This window comes from Pimephales promelas, chromosome 22, assembly GCF_988280905.1.
Source record: "Pimephales promelas chromosome 22, fPimPro1.hap1.1, whole genome shotgun sequence".
Classification (NCBI taxonomy): Eukaryota; Metazoa; Chordata; class Actinopteri; order Cypriniformes; family Leuciscidae; genus Pimephales; species Pimephales promelas.
The window spans coordinates 18,285,957-18,312,462 of record NC_142790.1 but is presented as its reverse complement, the minus strand read 5'-3'; the positions used below and the strand labels follow the sequence as shown (position 1 = coordinate 18,312,462).

At 35.1% G+C, this 26,506-nt stretch overlaps 1 protein-coding gene across 12 annotated transcripts in view; it reads left to right on the top strand.

Moving 5' to 3' along the window:
- The window catches only part of relch (RAB11 binding and LisH domain, coiled-coil and HEAT repeat containing), a 43,720-nt gene extending 21,333 nt beyond the window's left edge, over positions 1-22,387 (top strand). For 7 of the 12 annotated variants that reach the window (XM_089125446.1, XM_039666819.2, XM_039666818.2 and 4 more), the window contains 19 exons: positions 4,081-4,193; positions 4,290-4,380; positions 6,444-6,515; positions 7,030-7,170; positions 7,282-7,446; positions 8,458-8,605; positions 8,887-9,043; positions 10,601-10,724; positions 10,906-10,954; positions 11,316-11,395; positions 11,475-11,581; positions 12,790-12,889; positions 13,619-13,701; positions 15,651-15,714; positions 16,237-16,375; positions 16,475-16,591; positions 19,548-19,636; positions 19,930-20,000; positions 21,748-22,387. In XM_089125446.1, coding sequence (XP_088981572.1) covers positions 4,081-4,193; positions 4,290-4,380; positions 6,444-6,515; positions 7,030-7,170; positions 7,282-7,446; positions 8,458-8,605; positions 8,887-9,043; positions 10,601-10,724; positions 10,906-10,954; positions 11,316-11,395; positions 11,475-11,581; positions 12,790-12,889; positions 13,619-13,701; positions 15,651-15,714; positions 16,237-16,375; positions 16,475-16,591; positions 19,548-19,636; positions 19,930-20,000; positions 21,748-21,868 — 2,031 coding nt within the window. In that variant the 3' untranslated portion in view covers positions 21,869-22,387. Of the gene's footprint in view, positions 1-4,080; positions 4,194-4,289; positions 4,381-6,443; positions 6,516-7,029; positions 7,171-7,281; positions 7,447-8,457; positions 8,606-8,886; positions 9,044-10,600; positions 10,725-10,905; positions 10,955-11,315; positions 11,396-11,474; positions 11,582-12,789; positions 12,890-13,618; positions 13,702-15,256; positions 15,340-15,650; positions 15,715-16,236; positions 16,376-16,474; positions 16,592-19,547; positions 19,637-19,929; positions 20,001-21,747 lie in introns of those variants that run through there. The other 5 variants (XM_089125444.1, XM_089125441.1, XM_089125442.1 and 2 more) reach the window with 4 other exon arrangements.
- Positions 22,388-26,506: the final 4,119 nt, after the last annotated feature.

The window sequence follows — 26,506 nt, the reverse complement described above, 5'->3', positions numbered from 1 at the left end:
ACGATCAGTTCCCGATGGACAAAATCAAGTCCCTCCCTACTTTTTTTTTCCTGTTCATGAAGCCGTTTCACTCGGATATCAGTCACAATAGGGAAGAAAAGACTATCGCCACTTCCATTTCATACTTTAAAATTATATTCATATTCATGGAACCCCTTAACTGTGTTAAAACTGTTGTAACACACAGCCCTAAGGGTGGCCGTCACACTTCGTTCCACTGACTTCCATTCATACACATGGTAATGTCGGAGACCGGAAATGTAAGCTCATGTGCCAGTTATATTTTTACAGCATTTACTAACCTTTGTTAATGTTAATTAATTAATTAAAAGCGTTCATGTTAGTTCACAGTGCATTAACTAATTTCAACATACAAATTTTGATTTGAACATTAACTCAGATTCATAAATGCAGTAAAAGTATCGTTCACTGTTAGTTCATGATAACTAATAGAGCTAACTAATATTAACAAATGAAACCCTCACTGTAAAAAAATACTTTCAAGATTTGTTATCACAACATTTTTTCTTTTGTCAAATCAACTTAAATCATTTATTTAGTTCAGATAACTTATTATTTTAAGTTTCTGATGATTAAATCAATCTCCTTCATTGTATTAACTCACTTTTTCCAGTTCAATCAACTTAAAATTTTAAGGCAACCAGGTTACTTATTTTTTTAAGCTAAACCAACAATATTTTTTTACCGTGTATTGTAAAATGTTCTAATAATAGTCAAAATATGCAATATTTCTGCAAATAATTAGCCCAACTGTTAGCCGTTTACAGTTTCTCTCACAGGTGTTTGAATATATATTTTGCAAGGGTGTCAAATGCGGCTCATCCAATCTGAATTGGTTTCATAAATAGTACTAAATAGCGATTTCAAATGAACTTTGACAGCCAAAGCAATGGAACGTTTCTGAGATTTTCCTGTGCTTCAGGCTGCAGTAATAACTAAAAAGTTTAAATAGTTTTCTTTGCCTCCCTGTTACAGAGCTGATTTGGTTTAAATGACTAAACTTTAGAGGAAAAACCCCCCACCAGCGACATGCACACATTTCACATCTGCTGTGAAAGAGCAGACGCAAAGGTGTGTACCGTTCCATAGGATTTTCCCCTTCGGGCCCTTCTGATTTGCATAGGGCAGTTCTGTTTTACGGATGCCAGATGACAGTTTAAGACAAATTGGATGTTTTCCAGGCTGAAGTCGAGTGAAAACAAACATAACACGAGGAGCAGAGATCTCCTTGTTCTCGCCTATAAATTGGACTTTGAGCTTTGCCTGTTAATTCTGTTGGCTTCATAACTTTCTTCCTTGTATTCAGGCGCACTTGCACTCCTACACACCTTCAGTTATCCCCCCTCATCTGGTGCAGAACAATTACTAAACGGGAGCTGCTGGAACACCTGCCTTGCAATATAATTCTGGTCATCTGTACACCTACAAAAGCTTTATTGTAAAGATAAAGTCTTTCGGAATTAAAGGCTATTCGAGTTATTGATTACCATGTGAAAAAGATAAGATATCAGGTACACCAGCCTTTACATTGTTTGTTTGCAACAGTCCAAAACTCTTCTTGCAGGACTATGCCTGGTGTGTGTTTTCATATGTGGGTGTATTTCGGATTAGACCTTTTTGCTGGCAATTATCTTGATATGTAGCAGTTGATTTCTTTTGTATTCAAGAAATGAGTCGATGCAGGTTGATGGTAGAGCTGCAGATTTGCATATATAAATACAAGTTTTTATGGGAAACAATGATAAGGAATCCAAACAAACGTGCGAGTTCTTGTTAAGGTTTTTTTTTTTTTTTCTGTGTTCAGAACAGATTTAATGTTCACATTTTTTGAAGCAATAGTGACCCAAAAAGTATTTGGACCCTTCAGTCATATGTTTAAATGCCATTGCTTTAGATTAAAAAAAATATAAAATTATTTTTAAAAATGACAAAAGAATGAAAAGTCAGGGAAAATTAATGGAAATTCATTGGTCAAAGTGTGGGCACCCTCTAGAATCTTTGTGTGTGTGTGTGTGTGTGTGCGTGTTATTTATTTATCTATAATATTATTATTAATAAATTATTATATATATATATATAATATTAATATATTAATAATAATAATAATTAATATATATATGTGTGTGTGTAATTAATATATTTATAAAGAAATATATATCTATAAAAATATATCTATAAAATTATTTTTTTTTAATTATTAATTAAAAAAAAAATAGTTTACCAATATAATGACAATCTATAATTTAATTAAAAAAAAATAAAAGTCAGTGAAAATGAATATAAATGAATTTTTCAGGGTCAAAACCCTCTAGAATCCAAAATTTGCGTGTGCATTTATCTATTGGTCGAAATAGCAAAGCTCTTCCCATTCTTGATGCTTGCTTTTTGTTGTACTGACTGTAAGTTTTCATCTTTTTCCAGTAGCTCTTCCACAGCTTCCACTCTCACATTTACATGCTTTCGCTTTGGGCCAGAGCCAAATAAAATACTTCATAAATGTACTTCTGTTGAAAGCTCTCCACCAGGTGCTGAGACGCTGCACATGGTTTCCTCAGAATCCTACATCTTACACAGTCACTACTCATGAAACGGCTCCAACAGACCAGTTTCATAACATCCGATTAAAATGATGGTTTTAACTCTTGGCAGGTGACAGAATGGGTGTATTAAAAACAAACAAGCAGGGCGTCAAACAGCATGTAGTCTTGCTGCACATTTGCTTAACTATCTTTGACTTTAAAGTGTCCGTTTGAGACTGTGGTCTACCCACAGTCACGTCTCAAGGTGAGATAAATCTAGAGAAAATAAACGCTTCTGTGAATTCATGTGAATTCTAAAATCTGTTGTTTCTATTTTGATCAACGTTGAAAACAGGGCTAGTAACCGCTTTTTGACCATGAGACGTGTTCCAAGGGCACACTGTAATGCGATATCTGTTGTGTTGGTGAGGTTTCCTTTTTGTTACCGTCTTGCTATTACAGTAAACAACCATAGGTCAACATGGCGGAGTGGCTAACACTTGTATACATCACATCACACATGATGACACCACCGACATGCTCTTGGATTGGTGCTAGAAGTATGACTGTGCAAAAATATGTCCTTTATTTAATGCCTTTTGACTATTCGTTTTTTTTTTTTTCTTTCTGTTAATTAATTTTCTCTGAAATGGTTCAAAATGTTTTTAGAGAATCTTTATTTAATCTAAACTGTCTTTATACAGCAAATTAAGTTAAAAATAATCAAGCCATTTTGGGGAATTATTTTGCATTAAATGAACACAGAGAATAATTCTATTGTAAATTTAATCTATATGCACTGATAAACATGGTTTCTATGGAACTGGAAATATGCTATTTCAAATCAGAGTTGATTTCCGAGCCTAAAAAAAAATCTCATGCAAATTAGTAAAATCTTAAAAGATTTTAAAAACGTTAAAAGAAACGTCAAGCAAATTTATAGTCAATATTATTATTATTATTATTATTATTTATTTATTTATTTATTTTCCTCCGTATGAGGAGATTATTTATTTATTTGTTATATTTATTTGGCTTGAATGTACTTTTTGTGCGTGTTATCTTTATAGGATAACTTTTAGATATCTCTATCTAGATGGAAATATATAAAATCCAACAGAAAATGAAGGGAATACAATCATATTTATTTTGTATATTATATATTTTTTTAACTTAATGTATTGTAAATGCATTTTTGTAAACGCGTTTATAAATGTATTTTTTGCAAAGTGTTTTCATTTCAGTAGACAGACATAGTGTTTCTTAATATTGTATCACCAACAAAATCGTTGCAAATGTGGTGAATATCCAACATGCATCGCCCAGCCTTAGTTGGTGCTGTGATTTAGTGTCTTGTAGACTCTCTCTTTGGTGGTGAAGGCGTTTCTTCAGTAGAGTAGCTTCCCCTGTATCCTCAAATACCTGCTTGCTGAAATTGCCTCTCCGAGCCCTTTAGGACATGTCTCAGTGGGTGCATGAATGTGTTTATTTCTGTGTACAGTGCATATTATTTGACCTACTTTCATTTATGTGTCCACAGGAGTTGATTCCTCTCATTCTGTGTACGGCCTGCCTTCATCCCGAGCCCAAAGAAAGAGACCAGCTACTGCACATCCTCTTTAATCTTATCAAGAGACCTGACGATGAGCAAAGGTGTGTGCGCATTTGGGCATCTGCGCATGTGTAAACTGACCAATGTCGGTTTTGTTTTCGAGTCTGATAACATTCTGCTGTAATGTTCCTCTTCAGGCAGATGATTCTGACCGGGTGTGTCGCATTCGCTCGCCATGTGGGTCCCACTCGGGTTGAAGCCGAACTTCTGCCGCAGTGCTGGGAACAGGTTAGTTCTGAACTCGTATATACACTCATCGCGTAACAACTTCCCACCTGTTAAAGGAATAATTTTAATTATTATTTTAATATGTTGCATATAATGTTCACTTCTGTTAATAAATCAAATAAATATGTGGAAAAACAATTTTGTCCCTCTAAAATTATCATGGTTTTAAGTGGCGACTCCTTTTAAGGCTTATCAGAAAACAGCCGCTGTTATGATTGGCTATCGTGACTGCATAGGAAACTGTATCTAAGCCCACTCACTATTCCATGCGAGTTAGTGTTTTGAAAACATTATCCATATAAATTGTCTAGCCATGTAGAAATAGTTTACAGAACAAGCATTGCGAAATCATTTACTTACTGTTTTTTATGTAGTTGTCAGATTCAATACAGGTAGCTGCTTCATATTTAAACAGAAGTTTCTTTGCGAACTCTCCATTAAACTGCCTCGTTTACTAAATAAAATGCACTGAACAAACATATAATCCTCCGACGTGATCCGGGATAGACTTGGACTGGGAAGTCTGTACAAAGATGTAAACAAGCGGTTTAAACTGGACACGTCTTGCGCTCCTCTTCCATTTGTACTGTTGTCAACAGACTCAAGTGTAGACAGCGAGTCATTACAATTGGTTCCAATCTATTTGCTTTGAGTGTGTCGTCACAGATCCTGCATTATCATAATGAGCAGTTTTTGGAGCTTGATTAGATAAATGCTTTGTTTATAATGAGGAGAACGTTCTAAGCTATGAAACTTACATTTTATGGTGCAAATGCCTCTTATATGTCAAAAGCTCAAGACAAATTGGATTTCTCGTTTCATGATCCCCTTAAGGAAGACAAGCAGGATTGTCTATTCAATTCTGTTGGAATACTTTGTGTTGCTTTTACATATTAATTAATACCTAATCACTTGTAACTTGGCCAAACTAATGAAAGACTGTTTGGACAATGGTAATAGTTTTCACATGTGAGGTTAGCTAATACTAGCAGACCTCATTTGCATATAGAAGGTGCAGTGGCACCTTCAGAGGGTCAGAAAACTACATTTATGTCCATTTTTGGGCAAAAATAATCATTTACCAGCACTAAAAATAGTATTACAGAAGTTTAATATATGGTCCATTTAAAGTTTAAAATGCATATAGTGGTCTCAAACGTCTTTTGGCAATTATGTCGCACTTAAATATTTTAGCAATTTTAGCTTTTACTCGAAGACTTTATGGATCTTTTTAGACTAGATTATTTGAATATTTTTAGAATGGAATCTTTGAATCTATTTAAAAATACAGTCTTTATAATAGAATATTTTTACAATGGAATCTTTGAGGCGAAGTTCCTCCTTTATGTCTCTCGTGTTACGTTCCTTTGACTGTTAAACATATTCTCATGGACTGTCATTTTAAAGATACTGCCAGAATGTATGTCAAGTCGAAATGTTTTATATAATAATTGAAAGTTTATGGATTGTAATATTGACTGTGTTTGCCATGTAAACAGCCCCGATGCTACAGTAACATGGTGTAAAAAAAAGCTTAATAAACTAACAATGGAATCTTTGAATCCCTTTTAGAATCGCATCTTTGAATCTGTTTTGAATGTAATATTTATAATGGATTATTTGAACCTTTTTAGAATGAAATCATTTAAACTTTGGAAATAAATTAGTAATTTTTTTACAAATCTTTTTTTTTTTATCTTATATAAATCTGTATTAGACTTTAGCTGTTTCTGTAGGGGGAAATGTAGCAATCGGATATTTATAGAATTTTTAAATATTTCAACATTCCATGGCTTACTACACATGTTTACTGTTAGTTTTAAGTAAACTCTCTCATAAGTACAGTGCGTTCATACAACTCCCCACATGGAAACCTATTTCCGCTCAGGAAAGAACCGAAACCATTTCAGAGTTTAACACAGAAAAATATGAGCTAATGTGGTTTACAGAGGGTACGGGTGGGTATGCAGTCCTGCGGTCAGAGCTGGAACTGATGCTGCCGTGTTGTGTCTTCCGCTGTCTGTGTATTGTCTTGGTTGCATGTGTGTTTCTCTCTCTCTCAGATCAACCACAAGTATCCAGAGAGAAGACTTCTGGTGGCGGAAGCATGTGGAGCCCTGGCCCCTTATTTACCCGTAAGAGACTCATTTCTCTAAAAATAAAAGCGGTCTAATTGGGACACATTAATCAAGTCCACCTTTCAAAAATGTCACAGTTAGTGATCACTAAACTCTAGATGTAGTCAAGCGAGAGCATGTTGATATAATCAAATGCTAATTATCAAATAATCAAACTGTCGAATATCAGCACAGTGCAAACTCTGTTTACATTTATTTTCACTTTGAACACGTGTGTGTTGCTATGGAGGAATGCTGCTTGTTTACTGTGGCCGTACAACAGAGTTGCGGTTGGAACGCTCTCAGGCTGTATGAATATATTGAGACTGTTTTGGCTCAAACTGTGCTCTGATTGTTGGCGTTGTGCCTTTTTTGCCTTTGAATTCAGCTGTCTATAATGGAATGTCTGATGTTTACTCACTAACTCATGGGTAGAAACACTTAATGATTTAAACAAACATAGCAGTACACAGAAAAGATGCTGTGCTGGGATTTAGAACTAGCATGGCAATACAAATATGTGTGTTTGCAGAAGGAGATCCGAAGCTCCTTGGTTCTGTCCATGCTTCAGCAAATGTTGGCTGAAGATAAAGCAGATATGGTCCGAGAAGCCGTGGTGAAAAGTTTAGCTATTATAATGGCCTACATCGATGATCCAGACAAATACTCCCAGGTGTGTGCTGCTTTTTCATACAAGCATTGTTTGTTTTTTAAAGATTTCACAGTAATTTTAAGTTGTATTTTCTTATATATGTGCTTTTTTTTGTATATGGCTGTGTAACAGGGCTTTGAGCTGATGCTGTTGTCTCTGGCCGACCCGTCAGAGAGGGTGGTCAGTGCCACCCACCAAGTATTCATTCCTGCCTTCGCTGCCTGGTGCACAGAACTGGGCAACTTACAGTCCCAGCTCATGCCCTCCCTCCTCACGCGCATCGAGAAACTGCTCAAGGTGAAAAAAAAAACACACACAGACACGCGGACTGCCGTTCAACATGTTTGTTTTGCGTGTTTACACTTGGCCTATTTTGAATGTTTTAAAAATCTTTTTAAATTTTTTAATTTTTTTTTTATGAAATCTTTCAATTCTAAAAAGATTGAATATTTAGAATGGAACCATTAGAATCGATGCATTTTAATAGTATAATAAATTTTTAGAATTCAATATTTAGATTCAATTCATTTTAACTTTACCTTAGAATGTTTTTTTTTAATGAATATTTAAACTTTTTTTTTTTAATTTGACTCTTTTAAATGGAATTTTATCTTTTTTTAATTATTATTATTATTTAGAATAGATTCATCTGAACATTTTATAATTTAATATTTAGAGTCTGATTTTCCATTCTGTTATATTTCAGTCTTTTCCGAATTCCGAATTAAAATTTGTTTCGAATATAATTTTTTTTTACTATTCAAAAGTTGGGGGTTAGAAAGCTAGGATGTTAAATTGATCAAAAGTGACCGTAAAGACTTTTAGTTTCTTACAAATAGTTTCTGTTTAAAGTAAATGCTGTTCTTTTGAACTTTATTCCTCAAAGAATCCTGAAAAAGATAAATACTGTATCATGTTTTCCACAAAAATACTAAGCAGCACAACCGTTTTCAACATTGATATTAATAGGAAATATTTCTTGAGCAACAAATCAGTATATTAGAATGATTTCTGAAGGATCATGTGACACTGAAGACTGGGGTAATAATGCTGAAAAGACTTTGACATTCTGGAATATTTTACAATGTGAAATATACTAAAATAGAAATAGTTATTTTGAATTTGTAATATTTCACAACATTACTGTTTTTACAATAAATTCAGCCATAGTGATCATAAAAGACAACCTTACTGACCCCGGGAAAAAAAACGTTTGTCTTACACATTATGGTATTGTACATTTGAATCTTTAGAATGGAATCTGATTCTAACAATTCAACTCCAAATGTCTGTTTCTGTCTTCTCAAGCAGGGTGAATATGGTCTAGATGAACACAAGCTGCATATGTATCTGTCAGCGCTTCAGTCCCTCATCCCAGCTCTGTTTGCGGTGCTGCTTCAGAACGCCCCCTTCACCAGCCGAGCCAACCTACAGGGCGACGTGCCTCCTATCGAGGGTGAGGGTCGGCCAACGTCAACATGTGCACGCACGAGTTTTTCGCTAACATTCTCAGTCAGGCCACGTTTAGCGATTCAGACCTGGCGCCTGACTCAGTGTAACTGTAGGGTTCCTGCCATGTTGAGGTTGCGCTCTGGTTTTGGGCTCACTATCAAAGTGCCCTTTCATTTACGCACTGCGGCCGTGTACAATGATTTGCGCAGTTATGCTTTTTTGGTGTATTCCTGGTTTTAAAGTCTGCTTCTGTGTGTGTGTGTGCGCATTCATCTGACCCTGCAGTGACCCGATTCCCGCGGCCAGCCTCCCCGTTGCAGGACGTGGCCACCATCGTGGGTAGCCGAGAGCAGTTGGCGGTTCTGCTGCAGTTATATGATCATCAACTCCAGCATGAAGGAACTACAGGATGGGACAGTTTGCTCTGGGTGGTCAACCAGTTGTGAGTGAATATCTCATGCACACTCTTACCCCTTTTGACCCCTGGTTTTTGGCCTCTTTTGACATTTTTATTGAAGGTGGAGACAGGAACTTGGGTCACCCACTCATGTTGGAGCATGTGCACTACCATCAGGCCACACCTTAGACCTTCTAGAGAGTTAAATGGCATTTATATGTGTTCATAAAAAGAGTTTTCCTTGATCTTTTGCTGTACTTTTAGTGTTTATCATTCAAAGCTTATTCTTCATGCCAACTAGATCATTTATAAGTGAAAACTAAGGGTCAGAAATTGTCAAATGACTCCCAGACTCGTACGTTTATGTAAATGGCTGAAGATCATATGTCAGAGCCCAAGATCTCTGAAGCATATTTTTATGGACTGTAATGCTTTTAACTCCTACTTTTCCCTTTTAACTTTATAACAGAGGTTATTCACATATTGAAATTCTAAAGGTATAGCAAAACAGCATGTTTAATCTATTAATTTAAACTATTAAGTTTTAATTTCATATTTAAAACTAATTTTTTAGCATTTTTGGCTGTAAAAAATAAAATGCTACTGAAGTGCATAATATTGTCACTTTCAATGTATTTGAAATCCTTCTAATTTTTGGGAACACTACAGTAAGGTTTTATTTGTTTACATCAGTTAACTACATTTAATCACCTTACGATAAACAATACTTCTACAGCATTTATTATTCTTAGTTAATGTTAATCTTAACATTTACTTATACATGATTAAAATCAAATGTTGTATCAGTTAACATTTAAAGGAGTAGTTCACTTTTGAAAAAACATTTGATGATAATTTTCTCACCCCCATGTCATCCAAGATATCCATGTCTTTCTTTCTTCAGTTGAAAAGAAATGAAGATTTTTGATGAAAACATTCCAGCATTTTTCTCCATAAATGGACTTCAGTGGGAACCAAACGGTTCAAGGTCCAAAAGACACTTTCAGTACAAACTGCAAATTGTTCAAAGGGCTTTAAACGATTCCAGACTATCGAAACGATCGCTCATTTAATAAATAAATAACGCACGTTTGTGACTACTGTTCGAACTCGTTCATAAAAATGAACGAATCTTTTTCTGAGTCAATTTGTTCGTTTCATTCATTGAATGAACCAAATGATTTAGAAAAAGATTCGTTCATTTTGAATGTTTTCTTCAAAAACCTTAATTTCTTTTCGACTGAAGAAAGAATGACATGGACATCTTGGATGACATGGGGGTGAGTAAATTATCAGCAGAAGTTTTTTCAAAAGTGAACTACTCCTTTAATGCACTGTGAACTGACATGTTGCATATAAATGGCCTTTAGGCAAGGCAAGGCAAGGCAAGTTTATTTATATAGCACATTTCATACACGATGGCAATTCAAAGTGCTTTACATAGAAGAAATTAAAATAATCAAAAGAAATCAGAATAATTAAAACAGTTTAGAATAAAAAATAAGAAATAATGAAAAATAAAAATTATGATAAAAATAAAATACAGTAAATTAAACCTTTACCTACATTTTAACTGGACCTAATTCTGATTTCTCTCCACAGTTTACCACAGATAATAGAGATTGTAGGACGCATCAACGTCACCTCATCCACCTGTGTGCACGAGTTCTCCAGGTTCTTCTGGAGGTTATGTCGAACATTTGGGAAAATCTTTACCAACACCAAGGTAGGACAGGCCATGCTTTCCATACAGCAATCTCTGTCTCTCTCTGTATACATTTTTTTTTTTTATTCATTTGGAAAAGTGAAGTAGCTAAATAGAGTTTGTGCTGCAAATAGTCTGGCTCAGTTACACAGTTCAGCACTTCCAGTTTAATTTAGGTGTTGTTTTCCCCTCCTTTTCAAAGGTAAAACCTCAATTCCAAGAAATCTTGCGGCTATCTGAGGAAAATGTGGGTGAGTGAATGTTCAGTTAACCAAGAATAACACCCCTGTTTTCAGAGGAGGAGCTGGGAAGAGAACACACACTCTTAGTCTCTATATCTCTTTCCCTAGCTGGAGACTTGTGTGTCAAATATGTGTTTTTACTCTTCATGGGATTTGAAAATGGAGCTCTTTCTTTCATTCTTTGAATGTTTGCTGAGTTAAAAAGTATCTGCCAACAAAACTAGGCATGTGGTATAATTTTAATGGTTTGAGTCTTCCTGAATTATTACCAGATGAATTCAATTAACTCTTATGTCCAGTCTAACTGAATATAGAACTGAGTGTTCTGTTATATACGTTTCGTGATTGTAACAAGAGTTGTCTCCTGCAGACGCCACTGCTGGGAACGGCATCCTTACCAAGGCTACGGTGCCGATCTATGCAACCGGAGTCCTGACATGCTACAATCAGGTGGGATGGTCACTGTACGCATGATATAAGATGTCATAATTCAGTAAATGCCTTTCTCTGATGAAGTCACTTGTTTCAGGAGGAGGACCGTAAACTCTTAGTGGGCTTTCTTGAGGATGTCATGACCACCCTATCTCTCTCCCATGCTCCTCTTGACAGTCTGAAGGCTTCATTTGTTGAGCTGGGGTGAGTGTCCGTCAGCCAAGATGTCTTTCTGCATGAGCTCATCTGAAGCTGTAATTCCTTTAAGATGATGTAAACTGACTTGCTCACAAGATCCCACTATTGAAATAACCTGTCAGTTTTTGTGCACAAAAACTGTCTTAATACATCCATTTTAATGGTTTGAGGGCTGTCAAACGATTAATCGTGATTAATCGCATCCAAAATAAAAGTTTGTGTTTACATAATATAGATGGGTGCACTGTGTATAATTATTATTTATATATATATATATATATATATATATATATATATATATATATATAAATATACACACTTGCTTGTATATATTTAAGAAATATTTTCATGTATATACTGTATATAGATTTATATATAATTTATATTGTGTGTATATATATATATATATATATATATAATTATACACAGTGCACATTTTAGTTTGGATGCAATTAATCGCTTGACAGCCCACATTTACATTAGTAATTATATTTTATTGTTTTTATAATTCAAATTATTATTAGATGTATAATTGTATTTTACTATTTCACAAATTATAATAATTAATTATACAAGAAATTCCCAAGTGCTTTTACTGGATATTGATTTTATACATTGTCAAACATTTACTGTTTTGACTAGCTTAGTAATAATAAAAAAATTTATGTATTATTATTTTATATTATTTTATTTGTGATTTCATTGTTTTAACATTTATTTGAACATTTATTTATATATAATTTTTTACACATTTGCATTAATAATTATACTTTATGGTTTCATAGTTTTAAATTATTTAAAAGATTTAATTCAACAATTTTTTCCCTACCTAAGCACAAGTCATTCTTGCAACAGCTAGCTAGTTAGATAATATTAAATATTTAAGTAATAATCAAAACTTAATACGGCTTGACAAGCTGTTCTAAATGTTATATAAAATGTTTAAATTTACAAGGCATGAAGACACGAAACACCTCACACACTGGATCCAGGTCAGTGGGCCGTCCTTGATGTTGGGCCCTTATAAACCGCCTAAGCAGTATTGCACAATAAAAACATGTCCCAATGTGTTGTACTCCCATATCCTTTCCACTGTCACTAGATGATCTAATGCATCAGACATTTCATGCTAATGGCTATCTAACTGTCTTGAAGATCAGGTTTAGCAGGATCTAGTGATTGCCTACTGAAACAGTTACTTGTCTTGTCTCCAGGGCAAACCCAGCGTATCATGAGCTTCTTCTAACGGTGCTTTGGTATGGAGTGGTCCATACATCTGCACTGGTGCGCTGCACAGCTGCACGCATGTTCGAGGTAAGCCCTCCCTCCAATTCAATTCATAATGTTTATTTAGCTATATAGTAAATTAAGTTTATGTTTAAAGACATTTACCTTCCTCCAGGCCAGTAAAATGATTATTTGTATCACTTAATGCTTTGTTTTTGATTTAGATTTGCTGTAATATCATAATGTATTTAAAATGTTGATGGTTGGTGTGAGGTGGTATATATGTACTTTCAGACCTCTCCACACTCCCTCTAGGGCCCCCTTGTGCCTTGTCATCCCTGTTATCTGTCAGATCACTGGATGTGTTTTTGAAGTCGTTGCCGCTTTAAAGCATCCTTATTTCTTTTGCACCACAGCACGCTTGCTATTGCCATACTGAAATTACGTAACAAACACCCACATTTCATCCCCCCCCACACACACACACACACACACGCCCCATGTAAGTCCATAATGAAGGTTTGAGGAGTGTTAATAAACTCTTCCATCTGAGAAACCCCCTTCTCCTCATCTGTGGTCGTAGCTTTAGTTAAATTTGCCTGGCCTTTTTAGCCCTTGTTTTTATTTAATTCATCTGTGTAGCGCCTCTTTGGGCTTCTGTCATGTTTTTCGTTGTATGTCTGCGCTGTTTTTTTTAGTTTGTGTTCTTTTTTTTCTCTCTCTCTCTCTCTCTCTTTCTCTCTGCGGTGTTCCATGACACTGTGCTCGCTCTTTCCATGCATCCTGTGTGACATCACCCCTGCTCTGACCAATCAGCTGTTGGTGAAGGGGGTGAATGAAACTCTAGTAGCTCAGAGAGTTGTTCCAGCACTTATCACTCTCTCCAGTGATCCTGAAATGTAAGTCTCCTGCCTCCTTCATCCATGCACCTCCCTCTGCCTTGGTTCTCTCAGGAGACCAAACCTCTATTAGCCTCTCTCCTACCTGTGCCACGAGATGGGCGGAGCCAAGATTTATGGGTTTCAAATAAAAATTGAATCCAATTAACTTTTAATTAAAGTTCATATAAATGAAAGTCAGGATGATAGCACATAGAAATTATTTAATGAAATGTTGTGGGTCATATTTCACACTAAAATTCCACACGCATTTTCCCTCACAAATTCTTATTTAAGTAATCTCATTCTCTTTATAATGACTTTAATAAACACAAACTGCAGTATAAAAAAAATAAATAAAAAGGCTTCATTATTTATAGAAAATAAAATGTCTTCTTTGTTATCTTTTTTAATGATTTTATTCTAATGTTGGAATATGGCCCAGACATAAATATTTATTCAAGAAATTAAAAATTATGCCAATTTATTTTTTTTCACATATTAAAATTAATTGTCTGTGTATTTTATTTATTGCTGTCAAATTGTAATATATGTGTGTGCGCGTATATATTATTAATTTATATATATATATAAATATATATGTGTGTATATATCTGTGTGTGTGTGTGTGTGTGTGTTTGTGTATGTTTCCATATATATATATATGAAGAGTTCAGATGCAAAAGCCTCTAAGTGCCATTTGAAATTTTCTTCTAGAATGATCATTTTTATCAAGCTTGTATATTTAAGTTCAGTGATTTCACTTAAATGGAAATGATAATTACCTATTAATTGTTATTTAAGTGAAATTGCTGAACTTAAATATACAAGTTTGATAAAAATCATCATTAAAGAAGAAAATTTCAAATGGCATTTAGAGGCTTTTGCATCTGAACTCTTCATATATATATATATATAAATGTATTAATATATATGGACACGTATATTATGTAAACAAACCTTTAGATGTGATTAATCGATTTGACAGAACTAGTATTTTTTTCCTCATAATAATAATAATTGATTTGCATTATAATAGGCTACTAACCAACAGAAGGATAAAATGTGTAATTGCTATGAAAATAATGTCATAATGCAAATAAATCTAAAAATTAAATTAATTAATGCTTTATTTTGAGGTAGAAATATGGCACAGACATGTTTGTTTATTCTTGAAATCAACCATTGTTAATTCCAGCTAATATAATTATTGATTGTATGCACCATTTGTAATTGATGCTGATCGTTATGTCAGTGTGAAGGTGTATATCTGGCTCTCCTGATGAAACCATGGCTTGAGAGACAGTGCTTATTTTGTTTATGTATTAACATCCTTCATTCAGGCTTCACTAACCACCACACGCTAGGAGAAGCTACTTGCTTTCGGCAATCCATCCATTCATTCTTTCAGTCAACCCATCTGTCCATCCATGTAGCCTGTGGCATGTTTGACTGCCAGTCACTTTCTCCCAAGGCCCCCAGTACTACAGTCTTCTCTACCACCCCCTCCCTGATAGGTTCTTGGCCATTTGTGTTTGACCCCCCCGTCTCTCTTTTGCATCTGACTGGTTTGCAGCTGATTCTTCGAGGCATGAGCGAAGCCTTAATTGACAAGCGAGTAGCTCCGGCCCTTATTACCTTGTGCAGTGGTCCTGAATTGTGAGTTAACCCTAGCTATGAGACATTTTAAAAACCTCCTCTCCGCATTCTCTTAGTTGGATATTTTTTATTTTTGTATTTTATTTTCTGGGGGGTTTCAGTGGGTTTGGATATTTGTTGTCTGTTTGTTTCTGTTTTGGTTTTCATACTGATATGGGAATGATCATGTGACATTAATCACCTTGCTTACCACATATTCCATCAAGTGATTGGCATCTCATGGTTCTGTTCCATTCATGCATCTTTTATCATTTTATTTGGGAAATGAGTGGTTTCTTCTGGATGTGTAGTGACGGATCTTCTATTTTCAGCTCAGTGAGGATATCAACAATACCTGCCTTCGGAACAATTATGGAAACTGTAACTCAAAAAGAGGTACTAGTCTTTCATATTATGGACAAAGCACATATATTTGTCAATTTTAAAATATTTAAGTCACTAAATTATCGAAAAATAGATATATTTTGTTATTGCTATATAATATTTTATGGGTAAAACTTTACAATAAGTTTTTTTAACACAAGTTAAAGTGAACTAACAATGAAAAATACTTCTAAGACATTTTTTAATCTTAGTTGTTAGATTTTAATAATGTATTACTAAATGTTGCAATTAACATTAACAATGAAAAGTTGTATTTTTGTGTTACTATGTTAAAAGGAAGTGTTAATAAAAAAATAATGTGTATATATATATATATATATATATATAATATGAAATACAATTTATACAAATAAAATGAAAAAAGTAAATAAATAAATATTAATTAGCACTGCAGCTTACAAAGGGAATTGAGAAGTTCTTATTTACAGCAAATATATAAAATGATCAAATACATATGAATTGTGAAGAAAAGCTATAGAGGTGAATTTAATGTTTTGTGTGTGTGTTCATTAGCTGCTAGAGAGAGTGAAAATGCAGCTGGCCTCTTTTCTGGAAGACCCCCAGTATCAGGACCAGCATTCTTTGCACATGGAAATTATCAAAACATTTGGAAGAGTCGGACCCAACGCAGAGCCGCGCTTCAGAGATGATTGTGAGTGTCATCTCTATATACACTAAAGAAAGAGTTACATGCTTATGCAAAGGTTTTGACTATTTGCACAGAGAAAAACACAACAGTTTTCCCCAACAGTTGTTCTTCCTCATTTGCACAAACTGGCTCTGTGCAACAACCAGCAGACGGCGGAGAGTAAAAGAATTGACATTGCCACTCAACTGTTTGAGGCGTACAGCGCCTTGTCCTGCTGTTGTATCCTTTATTGTCACATTAAGGAGAGGTCTTTTCTAAGTTAGACACTGTTCTGTCTGTTTAGAACTACTTTTGACTGCTAATAACATTTCAGTTTGTCTCACATACATGGTTTTGACTAGTAGCATGAAGTCTGGTCCACTTTGCAGGTAATTCTTGTCTCAAAATGTGCTGTGCTGACACAAACATACATTAATATATTGTGATGATTTTTCACACAAAATCGATTCTTCAGATCATTATAAACTTTTTTTTATTCAAATTTTTATGCAAATTTGGGGTTATCATGTAAAAAAACGCTGGATGGAAACACCAAAAAGCGCATAAATTCTAAAAAAGAGCATAAAAAACTGTTCAATTGAGGCAGATAGTTTTTTTTTTTTTTTTTTATCAGATAAAAAGACTTGTGCATAAACTATAGACCATTTTGCAAGATGTAAACAAAACTGGTCCAGAAGCACTTCCTGTTTCAGTTTTATAACACTACATAAAAGCTGGGATAAAATACAACCAACAGAACATGTAAAACTGAATCAAAAAGTTAAACAAACATCTTTAAGATTTTTTTCTTTACATGTGAAATAAAGAAAACAGTTACTAACTGAAACAGGAAGTGTTTGTGGACTAGTGTTGTTCACATCTTGCAAAATGGTCTATAATGAAAGAAAGCATATTTGCAGAATAAATACCTCGATCTGCAACGAAAAAAAATGTGACTTTGCTTGTGATTGGACAACTGGACTGACCAGCAGACCAACACAGCAGATCAAATGTCTTCAATCAAAGTTGTTGGTTGTAATTACCTCTATCACGATTGCGTTCCCAAAAAACAGACATCCAAGTGCAAGGTAACATGAAAGCATTAATTGCATTTCGCTCAATGTATTAATGATCCACAGTGGTTTCCCTGATTGCAGAAACTTCCATTATTATTACCAGTTTGTGCGCATATTTCCCAGAAAGTGACGATTTGGTTTTCCTGAACACATGGAATAGAAACGCTGCTCTATTCGCAAAAGATTTATGCAATATAACAATTATGCGCACGTGTTTAATTTTAACTTTAGATAGAGACATACTGAAACTAATGAGGTAAGACTCAAGCTGCTTCTTTGTGGAGATGTTTTAAATCCAGTGTCTGGTTATTCCTCAAAAGCACTTATTATTTATATGTTTTTTAGTGTCTTGTAAACACTGCTTTATGTTCTCACATAGCTGGATATTTGAGTAAAACCCAGCCAATCAAATTGTAGCTTGCCATTTTGCCAAACCCTTGCTATATTGGGGGAAAGTATCCATTAGACAGTCCATGAAAGTCTGTGGGCCATTGTTTGGCTGACTATTTCAGGCTTCTTCTTTTTTTCAATAAATCAATCAAGCTTTTTCTTAGCCTAGCGGTTTGCATTTCTAAAATTTCCTGAAGCTGATTTTTCTTTAAGAGCGGCCATTTTGATTACAAATTGAAAACAGATAGACAGCGGAATGGGACAGTACACCTCCAGTGCTGATGTTTGGGAGCAGAAGCCATTTTTCACTGGTTTCTCTACTGATTTTGTGGCGTTTGGCAGCTTGCACAGTATAACCACAGTTTTACCTCCAGTTTCAACTCAATAACAGATACTGAACACTCAATCTGTGTGGCCACTTTTTCTGTGTTTTTTTTTTTTTTTAGCAATGATCAACTATTTAAGCTGGACTTGAGTCTCCTGCATAGCTGGATTTGCATTCTTACTCTTTTTTTTTCTTCTGAGAGCTTCAACATTGTGAAAATGTTTGCATATCCCGCTGGCAGGGAAAGAAAGAAAAAAAACCTCAGCCATATTTGTACACTTAATTGCAGGGTGGATGGCAGAATTTGTCGTTAAATGCTCTGTGATGATGTTCGTTTGAGTGAAGAGAGTCTAGTCCAGCCCTATGGTCAGGATTCCCAGCATACATGCCTTCGCAGATGCTCCTTTGTCTTGCCCCTCACCCCCCCTTCTTTCTAAGTTTGACTTTATTTTTGTCCGCTGTGTCACGGTTGAGACCCCCCTGTTGCAGTGGCTTGCCCCCCAGGCAGTTTTCTAAAACCTCGTCCTGTCTGTGTTTTGAGGTTTTGCAACATGATCAATATGAGGTTGAGTCTGAATCAGTGGACTGTATACTGGTGTGTACGCACTGTAAAAGTGCAAGTCATTATGGGTAGTTGTTAGGGGTTTAGCAGTGCAGATTTCTCACGGTTCAGTTTATATCAAGTTTTGTGGTGGTCATCGTTTCGGTTTGGTCTCTATATTCAATCTGATGCTGATAACTGAGATAGACTGTTGTTTAATTCATGGTTTGGGTTACCTGTTACACTTAAAAATGAAGATTCATACACATTTTGTTAAATTTACATTTTCAGGGAGATTGTGCGGAACTGTCAATTACATTTAATTTATTAAAAAATATATTTTTCTGCATTAAGGATATAATTTATTGGTATATTTGCTATGAAAATGACATACATTTAATACATTAATTTGTATGTAATTTAATTAAACTTTGATAGATTAACAGCCCTAATTGCAGGTTTATTATGGTTTAATTTTTTTCACATTTGCTATTGAAGTATAAAAATATATCTTTTCACATCAAATCTTGCTATATGTGATTTTAATTGTCATGTATTTAAAATAACTAATTGGTATATCATTTAATTAATTAAACTTTCCGAGTATAACAGCCTTAATTGCAGGTTTACTGCAGGTTTAAAATGGTTTTTATTTAGTTTTTTACTGGTTTCACTTTTGTTTTGACTTTTTTTTTAGTGTAGTTTTTTATTTTTTTATTTAGTCATGAATATTTATTTTATTTTCATGTCCATTTTTTTCTTGTCCATATTGTATTATATTACATTTATATTAAGGAGTTTAAGTATGCAGACTGAACCATGGAAGGGCAAGACGTGTATGTTTTCTTAACTCTGAGGCTTCAGTTATTTCTGAAGAACTTATGGTGAATCATTTCCTCCCCGGACTGAGATGTTTGAGGACAGATATGGAGCAGCTCTCTCCTGAGCATGAGGTATTAAATTAAACATTTCAAAAATGTCCTAAATGGTTTCATTTTCAAGTCTACATGACTACTACTATAATTCCTATTTAAATTCATACCATTAACATTCCCTTAGCCTGGTTCAGTCTTGTCGTCTTAACATTTTTTTTATCTACTCTGCATGTCATATATAACCCAATTTCTATTTATTTAATTTCCTTTGCCTAGTAATGTCCAGCTGATGTGCGTGTGTGTCTGCGTGTATGTCAGACTTCCCAGCAGTGCTCTAAGAATACATCCTCCTTTTCCCGTTTGTCCTTCAGGTTATTCTCAGTTCCATGATAAAGGAGTGTGAAATAAAGGTGGAGAACAAAGGCATTGGAGAAGCACAAGGGTGAGAAGACACTCATTCATTCATAGTTGTCTCACCATGATTTGTCATCTTATTTACTGTAAATGGAGCCTCAAATCAATACATTTAAGTTGAAAATCTAATAAATACAGTGTCTACTTCAGTTTCAGTATAAATAACCCCAGCCACAAAACGTAACAAGTGAACAAGTGCTCATTCTGTAGCAGAGTAAAAACAAACTCTTCTCAAGTACACCTACTCAATCGTATGGGACTCAGGAAGGCTTTTCGCATGCTAATTTCCTTAATAGCTTGGGTTTGACTCAGTCTCTCCACTGCTAGGATAGTTCCCATCAGGCTTAGCCACATGATTATTGCAAACCCGCTCCATGCATGGAGGCTTGTGCGTACTGTAGGCTGCTTCGTATTACATTTTGCCACTGCAATTTCGCCTTTTTTCTTATATAAAAGGTCAAGCAATACGCAGAGAATGGATTTTTATTTGCTTAAGTGTGCAAGTCTGAAGAGTTGAATGACTCTAGATGTAGTGAAGACGTGAGATGGTACATGCAGTCAGATTTTTGCTTGCTAAGAACTCTTTTTAACTGTGGGTTTCCAAAACGAAGCTTGCAAACACGTGTGGCAGTCTTTAAAACCTTGGACTTAAAGATGTGGCTTGATCATAAACAGCACTTGTCGTCTTAATTTCACAGTGGTGTCTTAGCAACCCTTCCAGTGGTTTTGTCCCATGCCTCTGTGAGATATTTATAAACGTTTGAACTTTATAAATGGAGCGAAGTCTTTCATTGCAACTGTCACGACAAGTCATGATACATCAGTTGAATCTGTCTCTCACAAATGGTGTAGGTTGTTCTTCCAGGAGTTGTCCACGATCTTTTATATTTAGTTCGTTGGGTGAGAGAAATATATTTAGTATGTTTTCAAGAACAAAACTGGTTATATTGCAGTGATTGATTTATTGAATTTGTGGTTTTTTAATCCATGTTTAGAGTATGATCAAACTAAGATGGTGTTAGTATATTCTATTTATCAACAATATTTGTGTCATCTTGAAATTGCATGACCTTGAACATTTTTATTCACACCTGATCGGCCAAAGGTTGTAACGGATACATCACAAATAAAAAAAGCAAAAGAAATTCATCAAATAATCTTGAAAAGCAAATGCACAAAAATATTAAGCAGCACAACAAACCGTTTTCAACATTGATAATAATAAGTAATGTTTCATGAGCACCAAAATCTGCATATTAGAATGATTTCTTTAGGATCATGTGACACTGAAGACTGGAGTAATGATGCTTTGATGGTAGGAATAAATTGCATTTAAAATTGAAAATAGTTGTTTTAAATTTAATATTCCGATTACTGTATTTGTAATAGAATAAATGCAGCTTCGATGTACATGAGAGCTTTCTTTCAAAAACATTCAACAACAAGTCAAGTTTTGCAATAAAAAATTACAAGTTAGATTGATATTTTTTTTATTTTTGTTATACTTTACATGTTGTTCCAGCCGCAAAGTCAAAGAAATAGAAAACATTTTTACAATATAATTCCCTGTTGCTCGTTGCATTTGCCGTCGTGGCTGGTTAGGACAAAAACTCTGATTAACATAGAAAAGAGACATTTTATTGTACACAGTATACACAGTATAACACTCAAATGCTGGGTTGCCAGTGTGTCCGAGTATCATCCATGCCCAGTTTGTCACTCTCAGCACCCGGTAGGAAGTTCTAACCCTTGAATGCTGTGCTGTCTCATTTCAGGTCCATCTCAATTGCAGCGAGTCTGGTGGGCGAAGATGCGAAGACCAAGTTTCTTAGTAAGATGGGTCAGCTGACCACCTCCGGTGCCATGCTGGCTAATGTTTTCCAGAGAAAGAAATGAGAGCTGCTTGGGTGTTTCCCATGATCCTCCATTTTCTGGGATCTCCTACTTGAAGTCAATCGTCTGCCTTTTTTTTTTTTTTTTCGTCTTTAATTTGATATGCTATATTTTTAACATATTTATGTCTTAAATTTATTCCAGCCTCCAAAGAAATTTGCACTCATGTTTCAATGTTTTCCATTTTTTTATTTCGATTTTATTTCAGAGGCTTATTTACATCACTACATTTGTTTTTTGTTTTTTTTTTGTTTTTGTTTTTTCTGACAATGTGAACTTTATGAAATCAAAACAATGATTCCTTCCTTGTCTCGACTTTTATGTGTTGCTGTGTCTCTGGAGAAAATTTTCTATAAGTGTGTAAAATTGTCTGGGGATTTGTTTCTCTTATTTTGGATATGCTCCAACAGTAAATAACTGTAAAATACAGTGATTTGGGAGAACAGTACCCAATATCATGTATATTTGAACATTCGTGTCATAAAATAAATAAAAAGCGAAGACCACTTGTGTACTTATGTACTTCTGATTCTGGGTGTTGTCTATTGAACTCTTTAAGATTGTCTTTTAGATGATTCTTTGCTTTCTCAGACATCTGGCTTGACAACAATCATAATAAATCTGCACTTAAGTTCTTCTGATGCAGTAAATCAGTTGCACATTGTTTGTTCCTCATGTTATCTGACTCCGAGGTTCATATCAGTTTATACACAGCATGTCCCTAATGCAACTGAATTGTGACGCATATTTTAAACTTCGACAGGTGTTACTTCAATAAACGCATGGCCTTGAAAACCAAAAAAAAAAAAAACTTAAATTACTAAGACAAGGGCTTGTTTTCCTCCACATTTGGATTAAAGGTTCCAAAGTTCAAGGGCGTCTTGATAACCTGGTCAGCAGTTGGTGGGAGAAAATACTGGGATGATTCTACTCAAGCCTTTGTTTTGCAATCATTTACTGACTGAAGGAAAACGAAATTTGCATATTCATTTTAATCTTTAACTTGTGTTTACCCTTAACCTTATCACAAGCATAACATTACTTCTTTCTTTCAATTCAAAGTAAAAAGAAAACAAAGCTGGTATTTGCATAAAATATTTTAGTTAGCACGGGGTGGCCGCATGATTTGGAGCTAATGTACAGTAGTAGCTATATGGAAATTTCATCAGCGGGGAGGATAAGTTACTCATGAGAGAGCAGGGCAAGAGTTGAAGAGGATTGTGAGTCAGGCGTCAGGAACATTTCCAAACCCGAAGAGAGTGGCTGCCTAAAACCACGGGAACGTTCCGCCTCTCCGTGTTTTTATTCCTGTTGTGCTGTTGACTGAGTGCATAACAAGACAGCAAACGGTCGGGAACTAAAAAGCTTGAGTTCTGGGTTGGCCAATATGCGACCACTTTGATGGCAAACTATAAGGGTTTTGGAAAGTGCCAGGTTCAGCCTGGGCCTGGGTGAATCAAAAAATATATATTTTACAGGTGGGGGGATGAATTTTTTATTTATTTTCTGGTAGATATGGCAGACTGGCCTGGATCTGGTTTAACCAGACAATATGGCTCAATGACAAATATAGCTTATCGAAACCCATTTCTGCCACATAAGGAAAATAGTAATGCATTGGTAAATCATAATTATGGCATAAAAGGTGGAATTTATAAAACAAGTCATTCTGAGATTAAAAAAGACGTCATGATCATCAGATGGAGTGCCCTTGAGCGCCACTAGGTGGCACTGCATCCCCGACTTAATTTGCCCGGCCTCATCTTCCATTATTGTTTTCAGCTGTTTCTCATTAGTCTCATTAGCTCATCCTATATAAAGCCTGGTCTATCAGGTGCTGCTAGATTTTGTATGTCTTTGTCTTTTTGTATGTTTTGAGCCAAGGATTCTGATTTCCCATGTCTTGTTTTATATATATATATATATATATATATATATATATATATATAATTAATTCTCAGCCTGGCCTTTTGGATTACAAAGTTTATCTTTGCCCTTATCTTAGTCATTGTTTGGTTTGTTTATTTGTGTGACCTTTGCATGCATGTGGATTAACCTTTTAATAAATACTTCTGCCTGCCAGCTTCGTGGTTTCCTCACAAGATGGCTGCCCCGTTTGAGTTCCAGATTGTAATGAACGTCGCATTTGAAACCATTAAGGTGTTCCCTGTTCCCGAACAAGCTTTTGCCCAAAGACTTCATTTCCCATCAACCTTTGCCTGCATGGATTCATCTTCCATTATTGTTTTCAGCTGTGTCTCATTAGCTCACCGAAAGCCCGGTAGTCACTGCTGCATGGATCTTGCATGTTTGTTGTTGTTCTGAGCCTTGTATTCTGGTTTTCCCATGTCTTGTTTTTTTGTAATTCTCTGCCTGGCCTTTTGGATTTCCCACTTTACATCTGGCCTTATCTCAGTCATAGATTGGATTGTTTATTTGTGTACGACCTTTGCATGGATGTGGATTACCCTTTTAATAAATACTGCTTTTGGATCCTGTTGTATCTCGGAGCAGTTCCATAACATTTGCATTATGAGACAACTAAAGATCAGTTAATGAAAGTACAATTATATGAAGACTTTATTATATAGTGTAAGTTGAACTTTTTCTGAAAAGTCAAAATCAGAAGACATAATTAAGACAAAGTTGTAATTACTTGTCATAATTGACTTGTTTCAAAACATCTCGTTTTCGACATCTCATAATTTCAATTCATTTGTCTTATACTTTCTACTTTTGTCATATATATTTTTTTTCTCATAATTTTGACTTGGTGTCTAATTTTGTTCTTTTACATCAACTATGACAACTATTCCATTTGTAAATTTTCACTTATCTCTTAATTAAGACATGTCATAGTTTGACATTTTATGTAATAATTGTTAAGTTTGTCATAATTATGATTAACCAAAATATGAAGTTTGTCCAAATGTTGTGGAAATCTCTTCCATATTTTGATTTTAAGAGACTTACTGACCTTGACAGTCATAAGCTATTGTCATAAGGGTCTGGAGACTCCCTCTCAGTGATGTCATTTCCTGTTCTATACATTTATATTGGTTGCACCACAGAACCAGAACCAGTATTTTTTTTTTTTTTTTTTACAAATGATGGAAAATTAGTGCTTTTTACGGTTTTATTTCAAAGTAGCTATTTCATTTTTTAAAAGAGACTTTTTATATATAAAAAAATATATCAGGATATCATCCATCACCCTGACTTTTCTTGAGTATGCCCCCTCCAAAATATCCGAAATGAATTTGAATAAAAAAATCATAACATATTCACAGCAGGTTGGGTTGGTTTTGTGTTGTTTTTGTTTTCATGCTAGAACAGTCGGTCTATTATGACTGCCTGACAGCAGCTTTGAAAGGTCTCCAGGAATTGAGGACACCAAGTACACCTGATTTGCATGCAGGGTGCTGCGGTGACTGCGCGGAGGAGAGTGCACGGGTGCTGAAACATGCCCTTGAGCTTTACTGATGACTGTTATTCAAAGCAGGCACTGAGGGCTTAAAGGAACAGACAAGGCAACTTTGTGCTTGAAAGCGAGAGGATGGTGATTTAGTGAAACTTCTGGCAATGTTTCAAACACCCCACCTATGCCCCGATAGCATTGCTATACGTGTATCTGTCCCATTTACCCTCCAAGACAGATGCCAAGTGAGCAATTACGAGTTGACAGTTAAGCAAGATAAGAATACAGGGAAACATTAAATAGAGTGACATTCTGTTCAGAGAGACCACACACTTGTGGACCATCAGTTTAATCTGAAACATGTATTATTTGGATGTTATTCCTCTAAGAATTGTAGAACTCTCTGGTCCGGGACCATAAAACCAATCTGGAGAAACAGTGCATGCACAGTTTCCTTATCAGTTCTACACGGGTGTCAGAAACAGGATTTATACTCTTGAATATTAGCAAGTTAGTTTGAGGGAAATTATAAGGTTTATTTCCTGACATTAATGGAAAAAGCAGGAGCCTACAAAATATGGAGTTTCTCTTAAACACAGTAAATGACAAATTTCTTGTTTGCACTACAAACAGTGTATTTATGATTGTGATAATAAATTACAATAATAAATACCAGTATGCACTTTGCAGTATCAAGCAGCATATATACAGTAACTGTTTGTACAACTCAAATAACGACACATGAAAATCGGGGGATGAGTGCTTTTTTATTTGTTTACCTTAAAGGAGTAGTTCACTTTAAAAAAAAACAAACTTTTGCTGATAATTCACTCACACCCATGTCATCCAAGATGTCCATATCATTCTTTCTTCAGTCGAAAAGAAATGAAGGTTTTTGATGAAAACATTTCAAGATTTTCTCCACATAATGGACTTCATTGGGAACCAAACAGTTCAAGGTCCAAATGAGAGTTTCAGTACAGCTTCAAAGGGCTTTAAATGACACCAGACGATGAAGGGTCTTATCTAGCGAAACGAGCGGTCATTTAAAAAATAAATAACAAACTTCAAGTTTTATAAGCATGCTCGCCTTGCTCTGTTCTGTGATGCGAGTTTGTGACTCTCCCGTTCGAACTCGTTCACCAAAATGAACGAATCTTTTTCCGAGTCAATTCGTTCATTTTGTTCGTTGAATCAACCAAATGAATCAACCAAAAAAAGTA